At 44.2% G+C, this 21,603-nt stretch overlaps 1 protein-coding gene across 1 annotated transcript; it reads right to left on the reverse strand.

Annotated features, from left to right (window-relative positions):
* Positions 1-3,383: 3,383 nt before the first annotated feature.
* SLC25A4 (solute carrier family 25 member 4) lies at positions 3,384-7,377 on the reverse strand. The gene is made up of 4 exons (XM_081521810.1): positions 7,162-7,377; positions 5,369-5,855; positions 4,723-4,863; positions 3,384-3,828 (listed from the first exon to the last, which is right to left on the reverse strand). The coding sequence occupies exons 1-4, from the start codon at positions 7,270-7,272 to the stop codon at positions 3,671-3,673; spliced, it is 897 nt and encodes a 298-aa protein (XP_081377936.1). The 5' UTR covers positions 7,273-7,377; the 3' UTR covers positions 3,384-3,670.
* Between the last annotated feature and the right edge of the window lie 14,226 nt (positions 7,378-21,603).

The following is a 21,603-nucleotide window of genomic DNA, read 5'->3' on the forward strand; positions in this document are numbered from 1 at the left end:
GACATCACTCTTTTATAGCTTGAATACAATAGACCCTCCTTTATAGTTTGAAGGAGTGTTTTTTTTTAAAGTTCACATCAACATTTCTTATGTATAATGTGTATTATGAATCGTAAGAAATACTCTTTTTAAAACTTGCTGCTAAAACATTATGAATTTTTTTGATAAGGGTTAAATAACAATAGTGCCATTGGAGTAAATCACTGAGTAGTTCCTGCTGGTAGTATATTTGAGCTCGAGCAAATAAGACTACTTTAGAGCAGAAATTTGTACTTGCTTTTAAAATTGTTGACTGTTTTAATCCACTTAGAGATATTTCTGGAACCACCATAATACAGTCTTAATGTTCTGTGTCTCTATTTCAGAATCCAGTTTGTTGGTCTTTTCTTGCATGATTAGTACTTTTTTAAATGTTGGATTTTATTAATTTTCATTTACCTGAGGACTTGAAAAAATGCTGTTTTGTTACCTTCTGGAAATTTTACCTTTCACACTTAGATATGCAGTTCACCTGGCATTGTTGGTTGTCTCTTTTTCACTAATTCTGTTATCTAAGTTATTTAGTTCCAGCTTTATTCTTTGGGCTTAATTTGCTGTTATTTTTAAAACTTGGAATGGATGTATAGTTCACTGATTTTCAGCCCTTCTTTTGTACTGTTATTGTTGTCTTTTCTAATAAATGCATCAAAGGCTATAAATTTCTTCCGAGCATAGCTTTTAGCTGTTTCCCACAAGTTTTGATACCATGGTATTTTTGTTGTTTTGTTGTTTAGTCATTAAGTCATGTCTGACTTTTGCAATCCCATGGACTGTAGCCTGCCAGGCTCCTCTCTGTCCACAGGATTTCCCAGGCAAGAATACTACAGGATCGGCTTGCCATTTCCTCCTCCAGGGGGTCGTCCCAACCCAGTGGTTGAACCTGAGTCTCCTGCAGTGGCAGGCAGATTCTTTACCACTGAACCACCAGGGAAGACCCCATTTTTATCAAGTTCAAAACATTTTTGAGTATCCCTTCTGATTTTCACGTTTTACTCTGTGGCTCTTTAGAATGTATTTTTATAGGCTGTTTTAAAGTTACATTTGTGGTTTTGGTTATGTTTATGTGAAAAATTGTAGGAAAAATTTGAAGCTCTAGATTGGGGTACAGAGAGTTACAGCCTGTTGGCCATATTCAGCAGCCCAGAGCCCATTTTTGTGGCCTTTACCTTTTTAAGTGTTTTTTTAAAATCAAAAGAATATTTTGTGACATGTAAGTGCTCTAAGAAGTGCACAGTTCAGTGTCCGTACATAACATTTTGCAGACCAGCCACCCTGGGTTTGTGTCTAGTCAAGGGCGCTGTTGCAATAGGGCAGAGTTGCCCTATCAAAGACCATCTGGTCGACACAGCCTGAAATATTTACTACCTTGCCCTTCAGAGAAAAAGTTTGTTGACCCCTGCTCTAGGTGATATTTTCTTCCAGAGATTTACTTTTGCTTTTGACGGCAGGCAGCAGGGGTGCTCACAATCTCCAGTCTCCCATATCCAGCCAAAGGGATGAGATAGCTGGGACTGCAGGGCCCGCCCTGTCCCTGGTTCCTTCTTCCTGCTGCAGGAGGCCTCCCAGAGGTGTGACCCTTCCCCCCCACCCCAGAGACTCTCAGAATCACTCTCCAATTCTCAGCCTTCCAGCTGCATTTCCACAACTTTCACACACCTCCTGGGGGAATGGACCCACAGTGAGGGGATTGTCAAGACCGGGCAGTCCAGGGAGGTGCTGCCATCCAAGGTTGAGGGACCTGGGAGCTCCGGGTCGTTAAGGACCTGACTCCACAGGCTCCTTACACATCCATTCCTGAGGCCACAGGGGTTAACACTCGCGTGAAGCGGGGAGGCTGACTTCTGGGTCACACACAGAAGGGAGATAATCACACTGTTAAGTCAATGTTGAATCCCCTTCTCTACTTCCTGTTCCTGCCAGAGAGGGCCCCCGGGCCTTCCACTGCTCACACTGCCCACCTGCTTCCACACCGCCCCCCCCCAACCTGCCTCCCTCTGCGCTAACTCTCAGGGCTGGCCTTCTCTGGAGAGCCACTCACTCCACAGAAGCATTTGTCCTACTAGCCTGCCCTCTTTTCTCTCCATCAGCAGCAGAGCTTGGACTTTTCAGATCACCTTTAGGATGGAAAGCCAATGAGCCACGTATCCAAAGGCCCCTAATGACCCGTACTTGCGACCTGGCTTTGAGGCGGGCTTGAGAGGCTTTCTGTTGGCAGAGACAACTGCTAGATTAAGATGGATGTAACCTTGGACGTGGCAAAACTCAGACCTTAGCTAATGGAATAGAACAGGGCAGCCATTTTTTTTTTTTTTACCAGGGAGGCAGGAGTGAAGAGGCGTAAGAGCTTGGGGAGGAGGCCAGTCGAGAACAGAGCGTGCAGAGGCACCCCTCAGCCACCTGTCAGAACCGTGAAGACACATGCCTGCCCTCCAGGCTTCACCCCGCAAGTAGGGGCTTGTGTCCACAGGTCACTCCCAGAAAGCGAGGACCCTATGAACCGTGTGGTCTTCTGGACCCAAAATGCTTCCTGTCCAACATGAAATTGTCCTTGTTTTCCTCTTGCTCACAGACTTACCAGAGTCAAGTCCCAAACTGACTTTTCCTCCAGGTCTTGATAAATTGTTGCAGAAAAGAAGTGCTGGCAGATATTTTCTATACCCATGTATCTACATCTGGTTATTTTCTTTCAAGGCCTAGCTTCTATCCTTCTCCCCAGTTCCCCAGTTCCCTCTGGCTTCTGGTTCTCCTCAGCCAAGATTCATTGTACTGATATTAAATGTTACACTATTTAACAATGCCATGTCACTCCTCTCTCCTAATCCCACTTAAGCTTTTTTTTCCCAGTGGGCTTCTGCCTTTTTGTATCTTCCACAGGCACCAACAGGATTTCAGTGCTAGCTTGCTAACTGATTTCAATGACTACTGTCCACCTGTCATAAAATTCCAAGTATCACAGTTCTCTAAAGGCACTGATAGCACTTCCTAACCATGCAAAGCTCCTGAAACTTTGATTTACAGCTTTTAGTGGAATCTCAGAGTTCCTGAAGACTGTGTGAAAAGTGCATAAAATACAGTGAGATTATGGAAGCCACAATCCATGTTACCGCTAAGAGGCTACAGCAGCAGTATGGTGTAAGGTGAAGAGAAAGAACATAACCTATTTCAGTTTGAAAACCATAACTCTGAAGTACTCTAGGTGTTCACATGATAACACAGTGTAATATCTGATATTTAGAAGCTTGTCCACTGAGTTATATAAATGAGTCATGCTAGAAAATAAGATTTATGGTCTTATGATTTTAATCTATTTGGCAGTTAATAAGAATTCAGTAAAATAGAGAACATGCATTAAGTGGTCTTTATTGACATTTCACATTAAGTTATTCATGATCAGTTCTTCAGTTAATTATATAAGTATGATAAGTTATTTTCTATCGGCTGTGGAAATTTAAATGTAAAATAAATACAAAATACATTTGTGGTTTAATGAATACTCAAACTTTTTTTTCCCCCTCTGGGGTATTCCTTTCAATCTGGTTTCATCCCAGATCTTTCTTTTTACTTCCGCTTAGGAAGAGTCTATTAAACCACACAATGGATCTGGAACCAATGAACTTGAGTTTTAATCACATTAGACAAACTTTTTGATCTCATCATACAATACCAATACAAAAGCACCGCCCATGCCTCTCAATACGTTGGACCAGGCACCTTTGAAGAAAGCCTTGGGTCCTTCATCTTTTGCAATCTTCCTCCAGCAGTCCACTGTCCCAGTGTACATGATATCCGCTGTGGAAACAGACATTGTTGGTAAGGGCTCCATAATTCTGGAGGAAAGAGACTTGTCCTCTGAAAGACAGCTGCACAGTTTGTTTTCAGTGTTATAAAAGGTCACTTTGAGTCTTCTGCCCAGCTCTAAGCACATTCAATGGGACAGCCCCTCCTCTTGCATAACCACTGGGTGGGGTGTCTAGATTCCTAGTTCAACTCAAGATCAAGTGAAGAACTGGGGCAATGAACCAGCTAATTCACATAAGTCAAACAGAGAAACAGGAAGGGAGCAGGGGGGAGCAGAAGTATTAAGCTGGGGGGTCCTGTTTATTATTGATGAGAAAACTGAGATCCAATCTCAGATTATACTTTTACAAAGCAAGAGATACAATTATTAGGTTGAAGCAGATGAAACTAATTATACTCAGTGTTTCTTACTATTACAATGGCAATTTCTTATGTTTCAACTTATCGAAGCCAAAACTTTTCCTATTGCCACAAACTGCTGGAGGCCATCTCTCCCCCAGCTAAATCACTCTCCCCAATAATACTTATAAAACTAAGTAAGAAGCATTTTTAAATAAACTGGCTGATTACTTCAATTTTTTTTCCCCTATTTCTGCACCCAGGCTCTAAGGGAAAAAGGCCTAAGGCCTCTGTGATGCTAGCTACCTAGTTAAGTTCACAAACCAGTGAACCAAACCATATCCCATTTTCGGTGTTCTTACTTCTTTGGTAAAAACAAACCAAATCTTTAAAGGAATAGTTTAGAACATTAGGGAGGATTCATCACAATCTTTCTTAAATTTTAATCTCAATTCTAACAACTTAGAAGAATGCAGGCTGTAAAGAGCACTGACTAGCATTCTCCTTGAGCAGAAAAGTAAGATTTCTCGTGGGTCTTGGGCTTACCCCCTTTCCGGCCAGACTGCATCATCATCCTACGGCGGACGGTGTCAAAGGGGTAGGACACCAGCCCCGCGACCGCTGTCACAGTCTGGGCGATCATCCAGCTCACGATAATGTGCACATTCTTGGGGTCAGGCAGCATCCCTGTGGGCAGAGCCAAGAAGCCAAATGGCCATGACGTGATTCCTCCTCCGAGCAGCTGAGCAAAAAGCAGGTGGGGACGGAGAACAGGGCACCGCAACTCCACGCCCCACCCTTCCAGAAGAGCCCGCCCCGCGTCGGGTGCCTCAGGAGTAACCAGGCAGCCAACACAAGCTGGTGCTGCCAACCCTCCCTGGACCCGCAAAGCCCGAGCGGTGCCCCGCGCACAGGACATGTTGAAGTGGCTCCAAGTTAAACTTGGTAGTTGATAAAAGGAGCCAGGCACCCCCTTCGCCCTCTCCGAGTAACTCAAGGCCAGGGTAGTTCAGGAGAGGACAAGGAGAGTCCCCTAGCTATTGATCCCCACCTCACCACCTCCGCAGTTTAGCCCAGGGGCTAGGGGAAAGTGAGATTAACACGATAAAGTCCTTTATGAGTTAGACACCCCTCAGGATCCTCTCTGCACGCACCCTCCTCCGCTCTGTGCCCCATGACGCCCTTCTCTCACCCTTGGCCGTATCATAGACTCCAAAGTAGGCGGCTCTGTAGATAATGATGCCCTGGACCGAGACGTTGAAACCCTGGTAGAGGCCCCTCAGGCCATCAGACTTGAAGATCTTGGTGATACAGTTGCCTAGACCAGTGAACTCCCGCTGGGCGGCACCCTTGCCCACGTCGGCAGCCAGCCTGGTCCTAGCGAAGTCCAGCGGGTAGACAAAGCAGAGGGAGGTGGCCCCAGCTGCCCCACCAGAGGCCAGGTTACCAGCAAAGTAACGCCAGAACTGCTTATGCCGGTCCACGCCCCCCAGGAAGATCTGCTTGTACTTGTCCTTGAAGGCGAAGTTGAGAGCTTGAGTGGGGAAGTAACGGATCACGTTGGCCAGGTTACCCCTCCAGAAGGAGAGAAAGCCCTGCTCTTTAGGGATTCTCACCACGCAGTCAATGATCCCTTTGTACTGTTTCTCGGCACTGATCTGTTTGCTGGCATGCTGGACCTGCAGGGGGGAGGGGGGAGGGGGAGGAGGGAGATGGGGGACAGGGAGGGCAGAGAGAAGAGGGCAGGAGAACAAGAAGGTTTGCGCTTCCAGATTTCCTTGTTTTAAAAAGTATGGGGAAATAAAATGAACGCTGAGTAAACTGAAGTCTTAGCTACTTGGACATTGAGTCCCCTAAACCCAGTTTTGCCTCAATTACCATGGCATTTGAGAGAAACAGTTCTGCTCCAAAATACACTGAAAAGGATGATTTTGATTACGTAAAGGGAAACATTGATTTGCTGCATTTTCCCTAGGTGCCAGAACTGTACTAAGGGTTTATTACTGGGAGACAGAAATAATTAAAGATCCCTGGCCCAAGGGACACCTGCTCTGATCTGACAGATATGATGAGCAGAAGGTGAGGATTCCTCAGTCTCTCTTTAGTCTCCCTGGATATGCAGTCTCTAAGTAGTAGGTGTTCTAACAGAAGAAGAAGAAGGAATCCACTCAGCATTGGAGCCTGACATTTTCCAAGCATATCCAAATAATCAATTATTGAGGGGTTTGTGGCTGTGGGCAATTTGTCGGGGTTTTTTCTTGTTATTGATCATTTTGACTCCCAAATTGAGAATGCCCAATTCCTCATGGAGGGGTCCTTGCTTTTTGAAGCAAGTGAAATAAAAAAGGGGAGTGAGATGATGAAGGACAAGCCATTCAGAGATCAGGGCTGGGGAGGAAAAGATTTGGGAAAGAATGAATAAGGCCATCTGAGTTTATTCTGAAAAGTGTTGGTCTCTCAAGACCTGTTTCTTTATGTGCAAAATGGGGGAAACAATATCTGTCTTACAGAGGTCATACAAAGATGAATGAATAATAGAATAATGTCGGCTATAGCATAGCGCACCGGACACTTGAGTAATAACAAGTAATAATCTTGAGTAATAATTATTTCGATGTTGTTAATCGTAAAAGGTGGATGCTGGGAAGAGAGTGCAAGGGGCTCTGAAAATCAAAAGGTGAGGCCGACCCAAAAGGCCCGAGTGCCCGCGCTGTCCCCGGAGCAGGATCTGGCTGGCTGCAACCTACCCCGGGTGGGTTTCCATATATAGACACCCGCACGCGGGGCGCCACCCGACACCAGGAATCCGCTACTGACGCTGGACCTGTCTCTGCGCAGAGGGCACCTTCCCCTTCGCGCAGGCCGTGCGCCGGGCCCGGGGCCTAGCGCAGATTTGGGGGGGCGGCCTCGCGCCCCACGGCTCGCCGGGTCCCCGCGCGCTCAGCCCCGCGCCCCGCGCCCCGCTCGCGCCCGCACAGTCCTCACCTGCAGCAGCAGTTTGACCCTCTCGATGGGGGCGACAGCAGTCTTGGAGATGGCAGCGGCCACGCCGCCGGCCAAGAAGTCCTTCAGGAAGCTCAGAGCCTGATCGCTCATGCTGACAGCCGGGCGCACACCGCCTCCGCGAGACGCGCTCTCGCTCTCTCCGCCCGGGCAGCCCCGGCTCCCCTTGTTCCAGACCCTGCGCGACGCGAAGGGGCCGCTCACCTCGCCCCGTTGCCCGCCTTATATACTCCGCCCAGGCTCTCGCGAGAGGAGGCGGGGCCCCGGGGCCCCGCGCGCCCAGCTCATTGGCTAGGCGGGTGCGCGGAGCCCCGCCTCCTGGCCCGCCCCCTCTTCTGCAGAGGGCAACGGGGGCGAAGGCGCTTCCGGGAGGCAGGGGTGGGCTAGGGGCTGTGCCTTTACTTGGGACGTTTAAAGGGCAAATTCATGTTATCTGTCCCGCGAGCGCAGGGAACACCGTGTCTCCGCAGCATGTGGGCAGCAGTATTTATAGCACAGGAGGCCTAGGCCGACCTGGACGCGGACACGGGACCCGCGGCCTCCAGCCCCGCTCGCCTTAACCCCGGGTCTGCACGCGACCCGCCCCTGGCCGAGGCGTGGAAGGCTCTCTTTTCTTCTTTGTAACTGTGTCCCTCCCCAGAGCTCCCTGCCTGTATGCGGGCCCTTAAAGAGTGGTGTGCGCTCACAAATCAATTAAGATCCGCCAGAATAAATACACTAACGTCACTTGATGCTGTGATTGTTTCATCTAATGTGGCAACCTGCTGAATCCCCTCTTCTGTCCATTCAAATCGTTCAATCATTCATTCCGCTAGCAAGTGCTTCCGTGCCGGCACTCAGCGCCAGCAGGACAGGCTGAGTGTAGGGGAGCCACTAGGTGAACACTTATTTAGCAAGTATTTAGTATGTGTGTGTGTCGTTTGTCTATGGATCTGCCTGTCAGCCCATGATACACAGCCCCTGATAACTCAAATAACGAGGACCTTATAGGTCTCTCTCTCTTTTTGTTTAATCCCTTGAGGGTTTAATGTTCCACTCTGCTCTCAATAGAATCTCAGCAAATATTCTGGGCAGAATGTTCGCAGGCAGCTGGCAGCTTCTTGAGAGTCCGTGCTGTTACCCTTCCCATCAGAGTAGCTGGATGTCTGGGGAATGTTAAGTAAGAGAAGGTCGAATGCTTGACTGCTTTTGCCTCTTTTTTAATAGACACCTGGCTTTGGGGAGATATATTCTATCTAGTCCTAGTAATTGATTGCAATTAGTTTTTGTATTTAAGAAAATACATTAGTATGAGCTTTGATTTCCCTTAACTTATTTTTTGACAGCTCATAGAATCATACAGCTTTTCAAATTCAGCTGTTCCTTCCCCTAGAATGATTGATCTAAACTCTTTTCACTATCCAATCTCTTGCCATGTTTGTTAATGTTCCTTTGTACACTGGACAAAATTTATTCATTTTTTTTTTCATGAGCTTGGTGCAGACAGACATCATGCTAGGCACTGAGTGAGCTGCAGCCATGTGTCATCCTGGGTTTGAAGGCTTCAGTAGAGCAGAGGTCACTTAGCTGGCTGCCAGCACCATAAAGGGTACACATTTATTTGAGGATGGAGCAGGCTAGAGTTCAGAAACCCAGGTGAGCTGTATGAAAGTGCACATTTACCAAGGTCAGGCAGAAGGTCAAGAATTCAGCATAAACAGAAAAGTCATTTATGCATCTATTAAACAAATACTTGAGCACTTACTGAGTACCAGGAACTAAGTTTGTCCCTGTGGATTCAGTATGGCTCAGTCCCCAAGATATGGCTCAGTCCCCAAGAACCCCAAAATATGTCCATGGCTGAAATAAGTTCAGCCAAGGACATATTTGTTACTTGTTCAGATTTATCACAGCTTCACATACAGATTTCCATGGATCAACATAATCCACATATTAGTCATTTTAATTAAATAATGTACTTAATTACCTTCTGTTAATATAGAGCAGTTGCCTAAACCATTTTCTTTTAACTATGCATTAGAGATGTTTCTTGTTTTTATTATGAAAAGTAATGCTGCCATACAGATACTTCTGCACAAATTTTATTTTCCCCTTCAATTTTTTTGCATTTCATGTATCCCCAAAATGAAATTAAGAGATTGAACATTTTAAAAGCTTTTGTAGCTCCTGCTACAGATTGAGAAATTGCTCTTCAGAAAAACTGTACGATATGACTTTTATGTAGAATCTAAAAGTTACAACAAACTAGTGAATATAGCACGAAAGAAAGAAGCTCACAGATACAAAGAACAAACTAGTGGTTACCAGTCGGGGAGAGGGGAGGGAGGAGGGGCAAGATAGGGGTAAGGGATTAAAAGGTACAAATTATTATGTATAAAATAAACTACAAAATATCGTACAACACAGGGAACATAGCCAATATTTTATAATAACTGTAAATGGAGTATAACATTTAAAAACTATGAATCACTATGTTGTACATCTGAAATTTATATGATGTTGTACATCAGGCACATTGCTGTTCAGTTGCTCAGTCGTGTCTGACTATGACTCCGTGGGCTGCAGCACGCCAGGCCTCCCTATAATTCAATTTAAAAAAAAGAGGAAGGAGAAATGTGGAGTCCACCAGCTACGTAAACAGGCTCATTTCCCACAGATCCTCCACCAACAACGACTTTAAAAAAAAGGATCTTTTTGTTATTTGTGACATTTTATGGGTTCTAATTTGCACCTGTTTCATTACTATGAACCTATACATATTCCACATGATTCAGCTTAGTTTGCTAGCGTTTGTCTTTTGTTTAAAATCTTAATGTTCCTTGACCACTTATGGCATGGAAGCATAGTATTTACACTTACAACTATTCTCTATAGATTTGGGACAATAAATATGTTTTGAGCATTTTTCATTTTTTTAAATATTTATTTTCTTGCATTGTTTTAATAACGTTATTTATTTAAATAGGAGCAGATGCAGAATATGATGATATACTTCCATTTCTGGTGTAAATGTATCTCTTTTGTAGATATACTAGTCTGTTTGCCCTAAATCATAATTAGTCTGTCTTCTTCTACTTCTTTTGGTAGTCATATTTTAAAAATATAACACTACATCACATATTATAAAGTGGTATAATCCAACTTCATTTTTCTCCATACCATTCTTGGGTAACCCAACACTGATTTTCAAGTAGGTATTTTCTCCTCCCCATTATTTGTCTTATATTACTAATTCTAGTTTGTTGTATAAGTGCTTATGATAGCTTTAATTTAGGAAATCACCATACAGTCACTTATTTATTTGATCATCAGTCTTTAAAAACAACTATTTTTTTAGTCTATTAAGAACAACATCAGCCTATTAAGAACAACTTAATAGGTGATTCCACAGCCACTTAAAACACAAAAAGTTTTACCTGCCTGTATGTCTGAATTTATTTTTTACTGTCAAAGTGTTCAATTATTTAAACATAATAGACAGTTATAGGTGATTCCACAGCCACTTAAAACACAAAAAGTTTTATCTGCCTATATGCCTGGATTTATTTTTTACTGTCAAGGTGTTCAATTTAAACATAACAGACCTTTAAGTTAAATTAGCATATTGATTCAGGAAGTTTTATCATCTTCGTTACACTTTTATTTTACTGATCAGAATTTTAGTATTTTCCAAGTGGGAGATATCATATTTCTCCTTGGCTTCTGTCAGATTCTCCTGTCACCTCAGAAGAGCTGTAGCTGGAATCCTTGACAGGGGCTTTTCCGTGGAAATCCATACACTATCCTTTCCCTCCATGTACTTTCTCAGAAAAGAGAGGCCTCAGATGCCCCCAGGAGTATGAGCTGTCTGTGGTCACAAGGTCTGGGTATCACTTTACACAGGCAGGGGAGAGAATGGTGCTCAGCAGAACATGTGTCTGCCAGCCAATCCCAGTACGTGGTGGCTTTCTGCCAGCCTGAGAATGGGCAAGGCATGTGAGATAAGAGAGAAAAGTCTGCCTTCAAATGTGGCATGGTATCCTGGAGATTTGGGTGGGGTGGGGGGAGAATTACATAGAAAAGAGAGTAAGGTATTGAGAGAGTGTTTTGGATTTTAGTGGCAGCTTACACACACACACACACACACACACACATTTTATATATAATATTTTATATATTATATATAATATAAAAATATAATATATAATATAAATGTATATAATAAATATAAAAAATATATATTTTTAATTTTCTGGCCACACCATGCAGCACATGGGATCTTAGTTCCGTGGCCAGGGATCGAACCCAAGCGCCCCCGCTTTGGAAGCACTGGAGTCTTAACTACTGGACCACCAAGGAAGTCCCAGTGGCAGCTTTGAAAGAATTAGTCTTTTCTTTTTACCAAATTGGGGCTAGAGACTGGGCACTACTAAAGAGAAAAGGACACTAGAAACAAAAACACTTAAAAGATTTGCTGATGATGGGGCTAATGAATTGCCTTTGTGTAGGCAATCTCTAAAACCGCTAGGGATTAGACCCCACTATTACTACTTGTTCACGTGGTAAACTTCAGCCCTAAGAAAAGAGGAATGAATTCTGAATATTTATTTTTTGACCATGTAAGACCATACATGAATTGCTGAATTTCAATCGAAAGCATTTAGTAGACTTTCATAGCCATGCATTGATGCATTGTTTCAAAAAGACCAAACAAAACAAATGCAATATTTCTCTACCATTCTCACTTAGAGTAACTCCATTAATCAGAACAATACCTTAATTAACAAACTCTTTATAAGAATCTTAATAGTCAAGCCCTTAATGAAGTGCGCACACACATCACATGCCTTCAGAAATCATGTGTATTCATGCAAAACACTCCAGCTACCAGTTCCTAGTTAGCTCCTGCCAAGAAAATTATGCAACTGCAAAATGTGTCTTTTTTTTAACCCACTGGTTCATTGTAGAAACTTCTAACCCTTTAATGATAAACTCCCTTGGGTATCTACTGTCCTCCTACCTTCATCCATCAAAATAGAAATTACCTGAACTATTCACACACCATTCATTCAAATTCACTTCCTTTTCATCTTTCAACAAGCATTTTTGCATGCCTAGTCTAGACACCAAATACTGTGGGGCGCTGTTGATACAAAAACCAGAAAGGTTGTTTGCCCTGGAGATTGTTGCCCTAGAGAAGCTCACCTGGCAGACACAAATGTACATGTGCTGCCTGCAAGGCTGTTCCGACGTCATGGGTGCTGCCTGCAAGGCTGTTCCGAAGTCATGGGACAAGATCCAAGTAGGATTTCTGAGTGAATGACTTTCACGTGCTACCCCAGTCAGACTTGTGTTCTTAACATTTTAGGAATGCTTATGACACAAAAGCTTTGTTAAAAAAGATATTAGGCATTGTTTTTTTTTTGTTTTTCTCATCTATTCTAACTTGAAAATAATAATTTATTTATTTGTTTTGGCTGTACTAGGTCTTCATTGTTGTGCATGGGCTTTCCCTAGTTGCAGCGAGTGACGGCTAAGCTTTGTGGCAGCTCACAGGCTTCTCATTGTGATTGCTTCTCTTGTTGCACAAAGCACGGCCTCTAGGTGTGCAAGCTTCAGTAGTTGCAGCACCCAGGCTCAGTAATTGACACTCACATTCTTAGTTGCTCTGAGGCATGTGGAATCCTCCCAGACCAAGGAGTGACCCTGCGTCCCCTGCATTGGCAAGCAGATTCTTAACCACTGGATCACCAGGGAAGTACCAGGCACTGTAACTTAAAGGAGGTGATTTTGGAGGTAAAGGAGCTCCTGAATCATGAAAAAAGATGTTCAGAGGGATTTCTTCTCCAGAAGGCCATCCACCTTGGAGAAGCTGGCTCAGCAGTTGCTGAAGGCAGGGAACCTGCATGCTTTTAGCCCCAGCAGCCTGTCCCCCACTAGCAGGGGTGGGTACACCCTTGCTAAAGAGATCCACAATTCTTTCTCACCCACCCAATCGTAGTACCCCTCCTTTACTTTATCCATGACCCCAGTAAGCATTTTCAGTCTTCTGTAGTACAGTTAAACTTATTTCTATGATTGTGTAATAGTGTCTTCCAACCATAACCATCCACACTTCATTTTTCACTGACTTCTGGTTTCACCGAATTATGGCTTCTATGAATAAAGCCACTACTCACCTGGAGTTGACTTGATGGTTTTCTAAGTACATTTTGAGCTGGTTTCCCCAATATTTAGTGTTTCCTTATCCTAGGATTTTTTTTTTCATAACACTTGTTTATTCCTGTTATTACTTAAATCAGTGTTTAATAAATGTTATCCAAGAGATCTTTTTTTGTTCATCTGTGCTATTGAATAGCAATATGTTGTTATATTAATATAGGAAGTCTTTTTCTCCATATGCTTCCTTTTACCCCTGACCCTTTCCTTTTTCAGTCAGCAAGACATTCTGTGTCTTTACCTCCCAAAAAGAAAATACTCAGAAAGCAAAGAAAATAAAGAGTCTATTCTTAGCATTCAGATTTTCAAAGGAAGAGAAATCGCATGTACACAGGAGATTTGGTAGAATACCAGAGGGAAAGCAGAACTTCCTGCCCATCCCACACCTTTCCAAAAATTATATCAAGTTTCCAAACCTGGGGAGACAGGAGGTGCTAGAGAGAAGGCAAGGAGTGAGATGTTCATCTGGGTCTTGAGAAGACCGGGCCCTGTACACTTCCCAGTCCAGGGAGGCAGCGAGCAGCCGGGGAGATGCGGCCGGGTGGAGTTTTAGGACACAGGTCAGAGACAGCCTTGCAGAGTTCATCCAGCATGAAACGGAACGGGAGAACACATTCCAGGCCCCTGCAGGTTAGCCTGCGTGCGTGAAGGACTCTAGAAAACCCCAGTGTGTTCCTCCTGCCCCTGCGTGGTGTGGGAGCAGCCCCAGAACATTCTGTAACCAAGGACACGGAAGTCAGCCGAGGCCGAGCCAGACCCGAAGAGCCCCGAGGCTGGAAATGAGGTGAGTGTCGGTCGTGACCTTGACGGGGCAATGACAGGAGACCAGAAGGGAAGAAGGAAGGGCCTGGCAGCTGGTGCCAGCGCCGGGAGATCCAGGCCACACGCCCTTCCTCCCCAGCGTTGGCGCTACCGTCAGACATCCCTGGAATGTAGATGGAATCCATCCAAATGCGGTGAAGAAATAAACGGGGACCCAAGCTTCTTCCACAGCTCTGCAGAACCGGAGTCCGCTGAGTTTGTGGGGCAATCTTTATACTTACAATAGTATTTTCTTAGTTTTAAAAAACAATATACTAAAGGCATATCATGATTTTGGAAACCACTGAGGTTCATCCCATCAAACAGATTTCTTTAAGAAGGAGATGCAAAAGACTTAGTTCGGGGAGGGAGTACCTTCAGGGTGGCTTACTCTATAAATCTCTGCAAAACGCCAGCTTATGCATTCCTTGCTCTTGTTGTTGCTTAGTCTCTAACTCGTGTCTGACTTTTTTGACACCCACTAGGATCCTCTCTGTCCATGGGATTTTCCAGCAAGAATACTGGAGTAGGTTACCATTTGCATCTCCAGGGGTTCTTCCCGACCCAGGGATCGAACCCAAATCTCCTGCATTGGCAAGCAGATTCTTTTCCACTGAGCCACCAGGGAAGCCCTTATGCATTTTCATTATATGGCTAAACTAAATAAGTGCAGTAACTGACTCTTTTTAACATATAAGCTCCATGATGTGTTAAACATAATAATTGCTCAATGAATGTTTGTTAAATGAATAGGGAAATAGCACACTTCAGTTTCTAACCCACTAGTTCTTTTATTTTTTTTTGCAATGAACCTGTGTGACATTTTATTTATTTATTTTTATTGAAGTATAATTGATTTACAATGTTGTGTTAGTTTCTGCTATACAACAAAGTGATTTATATATATATGAATCACTTATGTATATATATATATGTATATATAAGAATACATCTTCTTTTTAACATTCTTTATATATTCTTTTCCATTATGGTTTATCACAGGGTATTGAACATAGGTCCCTGAGCTATACAGTAACACCTTGTTGTTTATCCATTCCATATGTAATAGCTTGCATGTGTGTGTGCGCGCATGCTTAGTCGCTCAGTCGTGTCCGATTCTTTGTGACCCCATGGACTGCAGCCCGCCGGGTTCCTCTGTCCATGGGGATTCTCCAGGCAAAAATGCTGGAGTGGGTTGCATATTCTAACCTCAGACTCCCAACCCATCCCTCCCCCATTTTCCCCTCCTTCTTGGCAACCACAAGTCTGTTTTCTCTGTCTGTGAGTCTGCTCGCATTTTGTAGATAAGGTCATCTGGGTCTTATTTTGTGTAAGTGATACTATATGGTATTTATCTTTCTCTTTCTGTCTAGTGCACTAGCTCTTAAATTTGTCAATGATGGAGCACCTGGAACCCACCCTAACTTCTGTGGAGCACTATGAAATGCAGGTAGTTGGAATTTCATCATATAAAGTAGGAGAAAATACACTAGCCGAAACACGATTGTCTACAATGTGTGTCTGCCATGCAAAATCATCGCCACTTCAGTGGTTATCTGTCAGTTTCTCCTTGTAGTTCTGTCAAATTTTCTTTCATATGTCTTAAGGCTTTGTTCTTAAACACATACAAAGTTTGAATTGTTATACCTTCTCGATGAATCTAGCTTTTGTCATTAAGTTTTAGTCCTCTTTATCTGTAGTGATATTTGTCCCCTAAATTCTTCATCTCCTAAAGGAACAGAGCAATAGCTGATTTTCTTTGGTTTGCATTTGTCTAGTTTCTCTTTTTCTACACCTTTTATTTCAACTATGCTGTATGTTTGAGGTATATTTTCTTTTTCTTTTTTTTTTTAAAAAGTCTAAATTGACACTTTTATCCTTTGACTGGAGAGCCAGAATCCATTTCCATTTGTTGTGACCACTGGTATTTTTAAAAGTTTATTTTGAAATAGTTATAGGCTCAAAGGAAGTTGCAAAGGAATCACTACACATATTTTAAATTTTTATTTCTGCCATTGTATTTTATAATTTCTATTTGTCCTCCTTGTTCATGTCCTTGAAAGTTACAATTTACATTACTTTTTACCATGAGTATTCTATATCAATCATTATATATGTATCTGAGTTACATATCAAGGTGCTAATAACACTATACTGGTGATGAATTATTTTAGGTGGCTACGGTTTTGCCAGGTTCTGAGAGTGCCAAGTTTCCCCTCTTGGTCTATTTAGGCACTGAGTATGTCTTGGACTGTAATGCCAGTTTATTCGCTGCTGCAGAAAACACTAAAGTAAAATGAGTAAGGAATTGACACAGCGATCAAATATGTGTAGCTTGCCATGTTGTAAGATGCGCTCAGGGAAAATTGTTTGAATGTCATAGCATTACTCAACGTGGCCACTAGAGGGAGATCTCATACAGCTTTTACACCATTCTTAACATAAAATTCTTAGACCACAGACTGCTTGGCTTAAATAATAAATGGATTTTCTCACAATTCTAGAGGGTAGGAGTCCCAAATCCAATATGTCAGCAGCTTTGGTTTCTGATGGCTGCCTTCTTGCTGCGTCCTGATCACATCTCCCTGGGGGACGGAGTGGGGTGCACTCGGGCCCGGGGCGGCAGGCAGCCTTACAGCCAGGAGTGCCTGGAGCCGACCTCCTGCACGCATCGCTCCTCTCCGCCTTGCCCGGCCTCTGCTTCCGGCTTCTGGAGCAGTGATCCGCGAGGGGATGCTGGGGCTGGCGCGTTGCCGTGGCAACCCGATCCCTGCAGGGAGCGGCCCCAGCGCTTCCTGGCTCCTCGGAATAGGAGAGGGGACTCCGGGGGACTGCAGCCGGGCCGCGCGGCTGAGGGTGTGTGGTCCAGGGGCGCGGCGCGGGCCGAAGGGAGGCCGCGAAGAGGCCGGGTGAGAGAGATCAGCGCCTCTTGCTTTCTCGGCGCCTGGCTTTCAGCCCCAGGAGCCCGGCGCGCGCGAACTCCCGGTGGCGTCTCCTGGCCGCTGGGGAGCGCGGGTCAGCCTGGAACGCTGGTCCGGGATGCGCGCGCCCCCTTCCGCTCCCCCAGTGCGGTCTGCGCGCCGGACCCCAGCCGGAGAAGACTGTGCCGGAGAGCCTCGCAGTGGCCCCAGCCCTCCCTGGGGTGGGGCTGGGGGGGCGGGGCGGGGGAGACCCCCGGTGGCCCCGGCCCGCAGGTATCGGCGTGCAACAGGCATCCCAGGGTCAGCGACGCCGAGCTTCCGCGGCCGTGCACAGGATGCTCGTCCTGCATCCGTGAGACCCGGAAACACCTGCATCACGAACTTGCTAAATCCAGCCTCCTACCCGCTCTAGTATTTTTGCCTGGAGTGTCCCATGGACAGAGGAGCCTGGCAGTCTACAGTCCAGGGGGTCGCACAGAGTCGGACACGACTCAATCGGTCGCACTGAGTCGGATACACACACACTGACCCCTCACCAGTCCCCAGAGGTTCCTTGATTCTGTTGTCCAGTCTGCCACCCTGCAGGCCACTAATCTCCTCCTAAACTTGACTTAGCCCTGACTTTGTGCTACACACTGTACTTAAGCCTTTACAGCCATCATGGCATTTAATTCTTTCAGCAAAATCCAGGTAGCCGGTTCAGTTCAGTTCAGTTGCTCAGTCGTTTCAGACTCTTTGCGACCCCATGGACCACAGCACGCCAGGCCTCCCTGTCCATCACCAACTCCGGGAGTTTACCCAAACTCATGTCCATTGAGTCGGTGATGCCATCCAGCCATCTCATCCTCTGTTGTCCTCTTCTTCTCCTGCCTTCAATCTTTCCCAGCATCAGGGTCTTTTCAAATGAGTCAGTTCAGGTGGACAAAGGATTGGAGTTTCAGCTTCAGCATCAGTCCTTCCAATGAATATTCAGGACTGATTTCCTTTAGAATGCACTTGTTGGATTTCCTTGCAGTTCAAGGGACTCTCAAGAGCCTTCTCCAACACCACAGTTCAAAAGCATCAATTCTTCGGTGCTCAAATTTCTTCACAGTCCAACTCTCACATCTATATGTGACTACTGGAAAAACCATAGCCTTGACTAGACGGACCTTTGTTGGCAAAGTAATGTCTCTGCTTTTTAATATGCTCTCTAGGTTGGTCATAACTTTCTTCCAAGGAGTAAGCATCTTTTAATTTCATGGCCGCAGTCACCATCTGCAGTGATTTTGGAGCCCCCCAAAATAAAGTCACCCACTGTTTCCACTGTTTCCCCATCTATTTCCCATGAAGTGATAGGACCAGATGCCATGATCTTAGTTTTCTGAATGTTGAACTTTAAGCCAACTTTTTCACTCTCCTCTTTCACTTTCATCAAGAGGCTCTAAGTTCTTTTTCACTTTCTGCCATAAAGGTGGTGTCATCTGCATATCTGAGGTTATTGATATTTCTCCCAGCAATCTTTTATGCTTCATCCAGCCCAATGTTTCTCATGATGTACTCTGCATATAAGTTAAATAAGCAGGGTGACAATATGCAGCCTTGATGGACTCCTTTTCCTATTTGGAACCAGTCTGTTGTTCCATGTCCAGTTCTAACTGTTGCTTCCTGACCTGCATACAGGTTTCTCAAGAGGTCAGATGGTCTGGTATTCCCATCTCCTTCAGAATTGTCCACAGTTTATTGTGATCCACACAGTCAAAGGCTTTGGCATAGTCAATAAAGCAGAAATAGATGTTTTTCTGGAACTCTCTTGCTTTTTCGATGATCCAGCAGATGTTGGCAATTTGATCTCTGGTTTCTCTGCCTTTTCTAAAACCAGCTTGAACATCTGGAAGTTCACGGTTCACGTATTGCTGAAGCCTGGCTTGGAGAATTTTGAGCATTACTTTACTAGTGTGTGAGATGAGTGCAATTGTGTGGTAGTTTGAGCATTCTTTGGCATTGCCTTTCTTTGGGACTGGAATGAAAAGTATTTTCATTCCAAAAGGTAGGTGGTGTTACCCCTATTTTGAGAGGAAAATGGGAAGGGACCCCTGTCCTGTACAACCTCTGTAGGCCTGGGCGGAAGTACCAAGCCCCTCCAGCCGTGGCCTGGTCTCCGTGGCCACATGAGTGCAGCTTGTAAAAAAGCCCAACCACTCATCTGCAGGGAGAATTTCATTCAGTTCAGCGGTTGAGACCAAGCAGAAGTCTGTCTTTGTAGGTGGCTCTCTCCTTACCCTCCAAGAGGGGACTGGAAACAATTTATTTAAAGTCCGTTCAAATCAGAGATATATTGTGTCACAGATCTATGGCATTACACTTTATTGACATATAATAACCGACTTTTAATAACACTTTATTATTGGAAGGATCTCTCCCTATTTTATTATATTTTATGTCTTGTGTGTGTGTTAGTCATTTAGTCATGTCTGACTCTTTGTGACTCCATGGACTGTAGCCCGCCAGGCTCCTCTGTCCATGGGATTCTCCAGGCAAGAATACTGGAGTGGATTGCCATTTCCTTCTCCAGTTTCATGTCATAATCACAATTTACACCATGAAGCAAGTGATTGTCTTTATTTTACGTGGATGTAAACTGAAGCCCAGAGAGAGTCAGCAGTTTTGCCCAAGGTCACACACCTATTAGGCAGTTGGTTCCTTATTTCATGTCCCTCATACCTGCAGTAATATAGATATTCCTCTAAAGTAGCCCACATTCCAGCCATCACAATGTACACAAATGTTGTTCCACTGATCATACAGTAGGGAGGGTCCAGGGGTAGGGAACCATCTGCCCTCTGCTCTCATCCCTCTCTTCTGCTTTCTGACCCCAGCGCCCAGCATGGCACCTGGCATACGGTGGACCCTCAATGAATGCTTGTTGAAAGGATGAATCCCAGCCTTACTTTGTAATTATCTCTCAGCTTTCCCCTCTGTTAGCCATTGCCCCTGTGTTAGATTCCTCTTCCAGTTCTGGTAAGCTTCAAGACAGATTTCATAAAGCCATTTGTCGGATTGCTACACTCTGTCCTAGGCTCTTTATACAATGTACCATTTATTCCTTGGCTTCCCTGGTGGCTCAGCTGGTAAAGAATCCGCCTGCGATGCAAGAGACCTGGGTTCGAACCCTAGGCTGGGAAGATCCCCTGGAGGAAGCCATAGCAACCCACTTCAGTATTCTTTCCTGGAGAATCTCCATGGACAGAGGAGCCTGGTGGGCTACAGGCATGGAGCTGCAGAGTGGGACATGACTGAGCAACTAAGCACATAGCATTTACTCCTTAACAACCTTGTGAGGTGAGAGTTATTTCTTCCATTTTATAAGAGAAGAGACAGACTCAGAGAGAGAATTAGAAATTACAAATTGTAGAGTCACAGAGTCTATTCAGTGTCAAACCCCAGGGCCTGTACTATTGAACCACTGTGTTGGCACTGTTTTTTTGGATATTGCATTTCTTATCTTGACCTTGAGCCAAGAATGAATTATATATATATAGTGTGTTAGTCACTCAGTCATGTCTGACTCTCTGTGACCCCATGGACTGTAGCCAGCCAAATTCCTTTGTCCATGAAATTCTCCAGGCAAGAATACTGGAGTGGGTTGCCAGTATATATGGGTATATGTGGTCCTGCAACAGAAATAATATTTTTTTTCAAGCTCCACATCAAGACACACGGTCTGTTAAAGAAGTTTTAAATAATTATTCATCTTTTAACTTTTTTATTTTATTTTTAAAATTTTATTCATCTTTTTAAATTAAATGAAGAGACAAATCTATTACACTTTTATTTTCTACTCAGTAGTTAGCTGCTTAGAAATAATTGTGTCTTCTAATATTCCATTTCATCTTTGAAACAAGATCACCCTTCCACATTATTTCTTTGTTCAGAAGGTACCCAGTACTTTGCTAGGGATTGTGCTTCTTCAATTTTGTTTGGAAGATGCATTCCACACGTGGTCAAGACTTTCCGTTCTGGGCATGGGGCTCCTATTGGCAGGATGAAAGGATTCTTTAGGTTAATGGGGGAATTTGATTCCTGGGCCACACAGATCCAATAAAGTGGAGTCACCAGCAAAGCACCAGCGAGATTTAGTTCAGCTCCTGGCTGTTACGTAGCATTCTCATCTCCTAGTCTGAAAGAGGAAAATGTCATTAGTTTATAATTCATCGAATAACCACTAAGGAAGAATCTTTTGTTTTTAGTGCCCAAATTAATTAATTAGTTCAAGGAACATGTGTTATGAGTTCACCATGTGCCCTATTGTCATTTAGAGACACTTTTAATACACATAGTTCCTAAGCTGGTGAAAAAAAAAAAAAGAAGTAGGGACTTTTAGAGCTAAAGGTAAGGGCCCTGAGCAATCATGTAGTCATTTTTTATTTTTTTTTACTTTTTATTTATGAGAAGCTGAAGCCCAGAAGGGGACTCAGAGTCAAACAGCTAGTTAGTAGTTGCTAGAACTGATGTTCCTGGAACT

The sequence above is a fragment of the Giraffa tippelskirchi genome, chromosome 8, assembly GCF_054371585.1.
Source record: "Giraffa tippelskirchi isolate mGirTip1 chromosome 8, T2T-mGirTip1v1.2.pri, whole genome shotgun sequence".
Taxonomy (NCBI): domain Eukaryota; kingdom Metazoa; phylum Chordata; class Mammalia; order Artiodactyla; family Giraffidae; genus Giraffa; species Giraffa tippelskirchi.

Bases quoted from the DNA above. Each gene is read 5' to 3' on its own strand.
- SLC25A4 (XM_081521810.1), bottom strand. From the start codon at position 7,272: ATGAGCGATCAGGCTCTGAGCTTCCTGAAGGACTTCTTGGCCGGCGGC. The intron at 5,856-7,161 runs GTGAGGACTGTG...TCCCCCCTGCAG, and splicing joins GGGTCAAACTGCTGCTGCAG to GTCCAGCATGCCAGCAAACA. The intron at 3,829-4,722 runs GTAAGCCCAAGA...CTGTTTCCACAG, and splicing joins GCAGTCTGGCCGGAAAGGGG to CGGATATCATGTACACTGGG.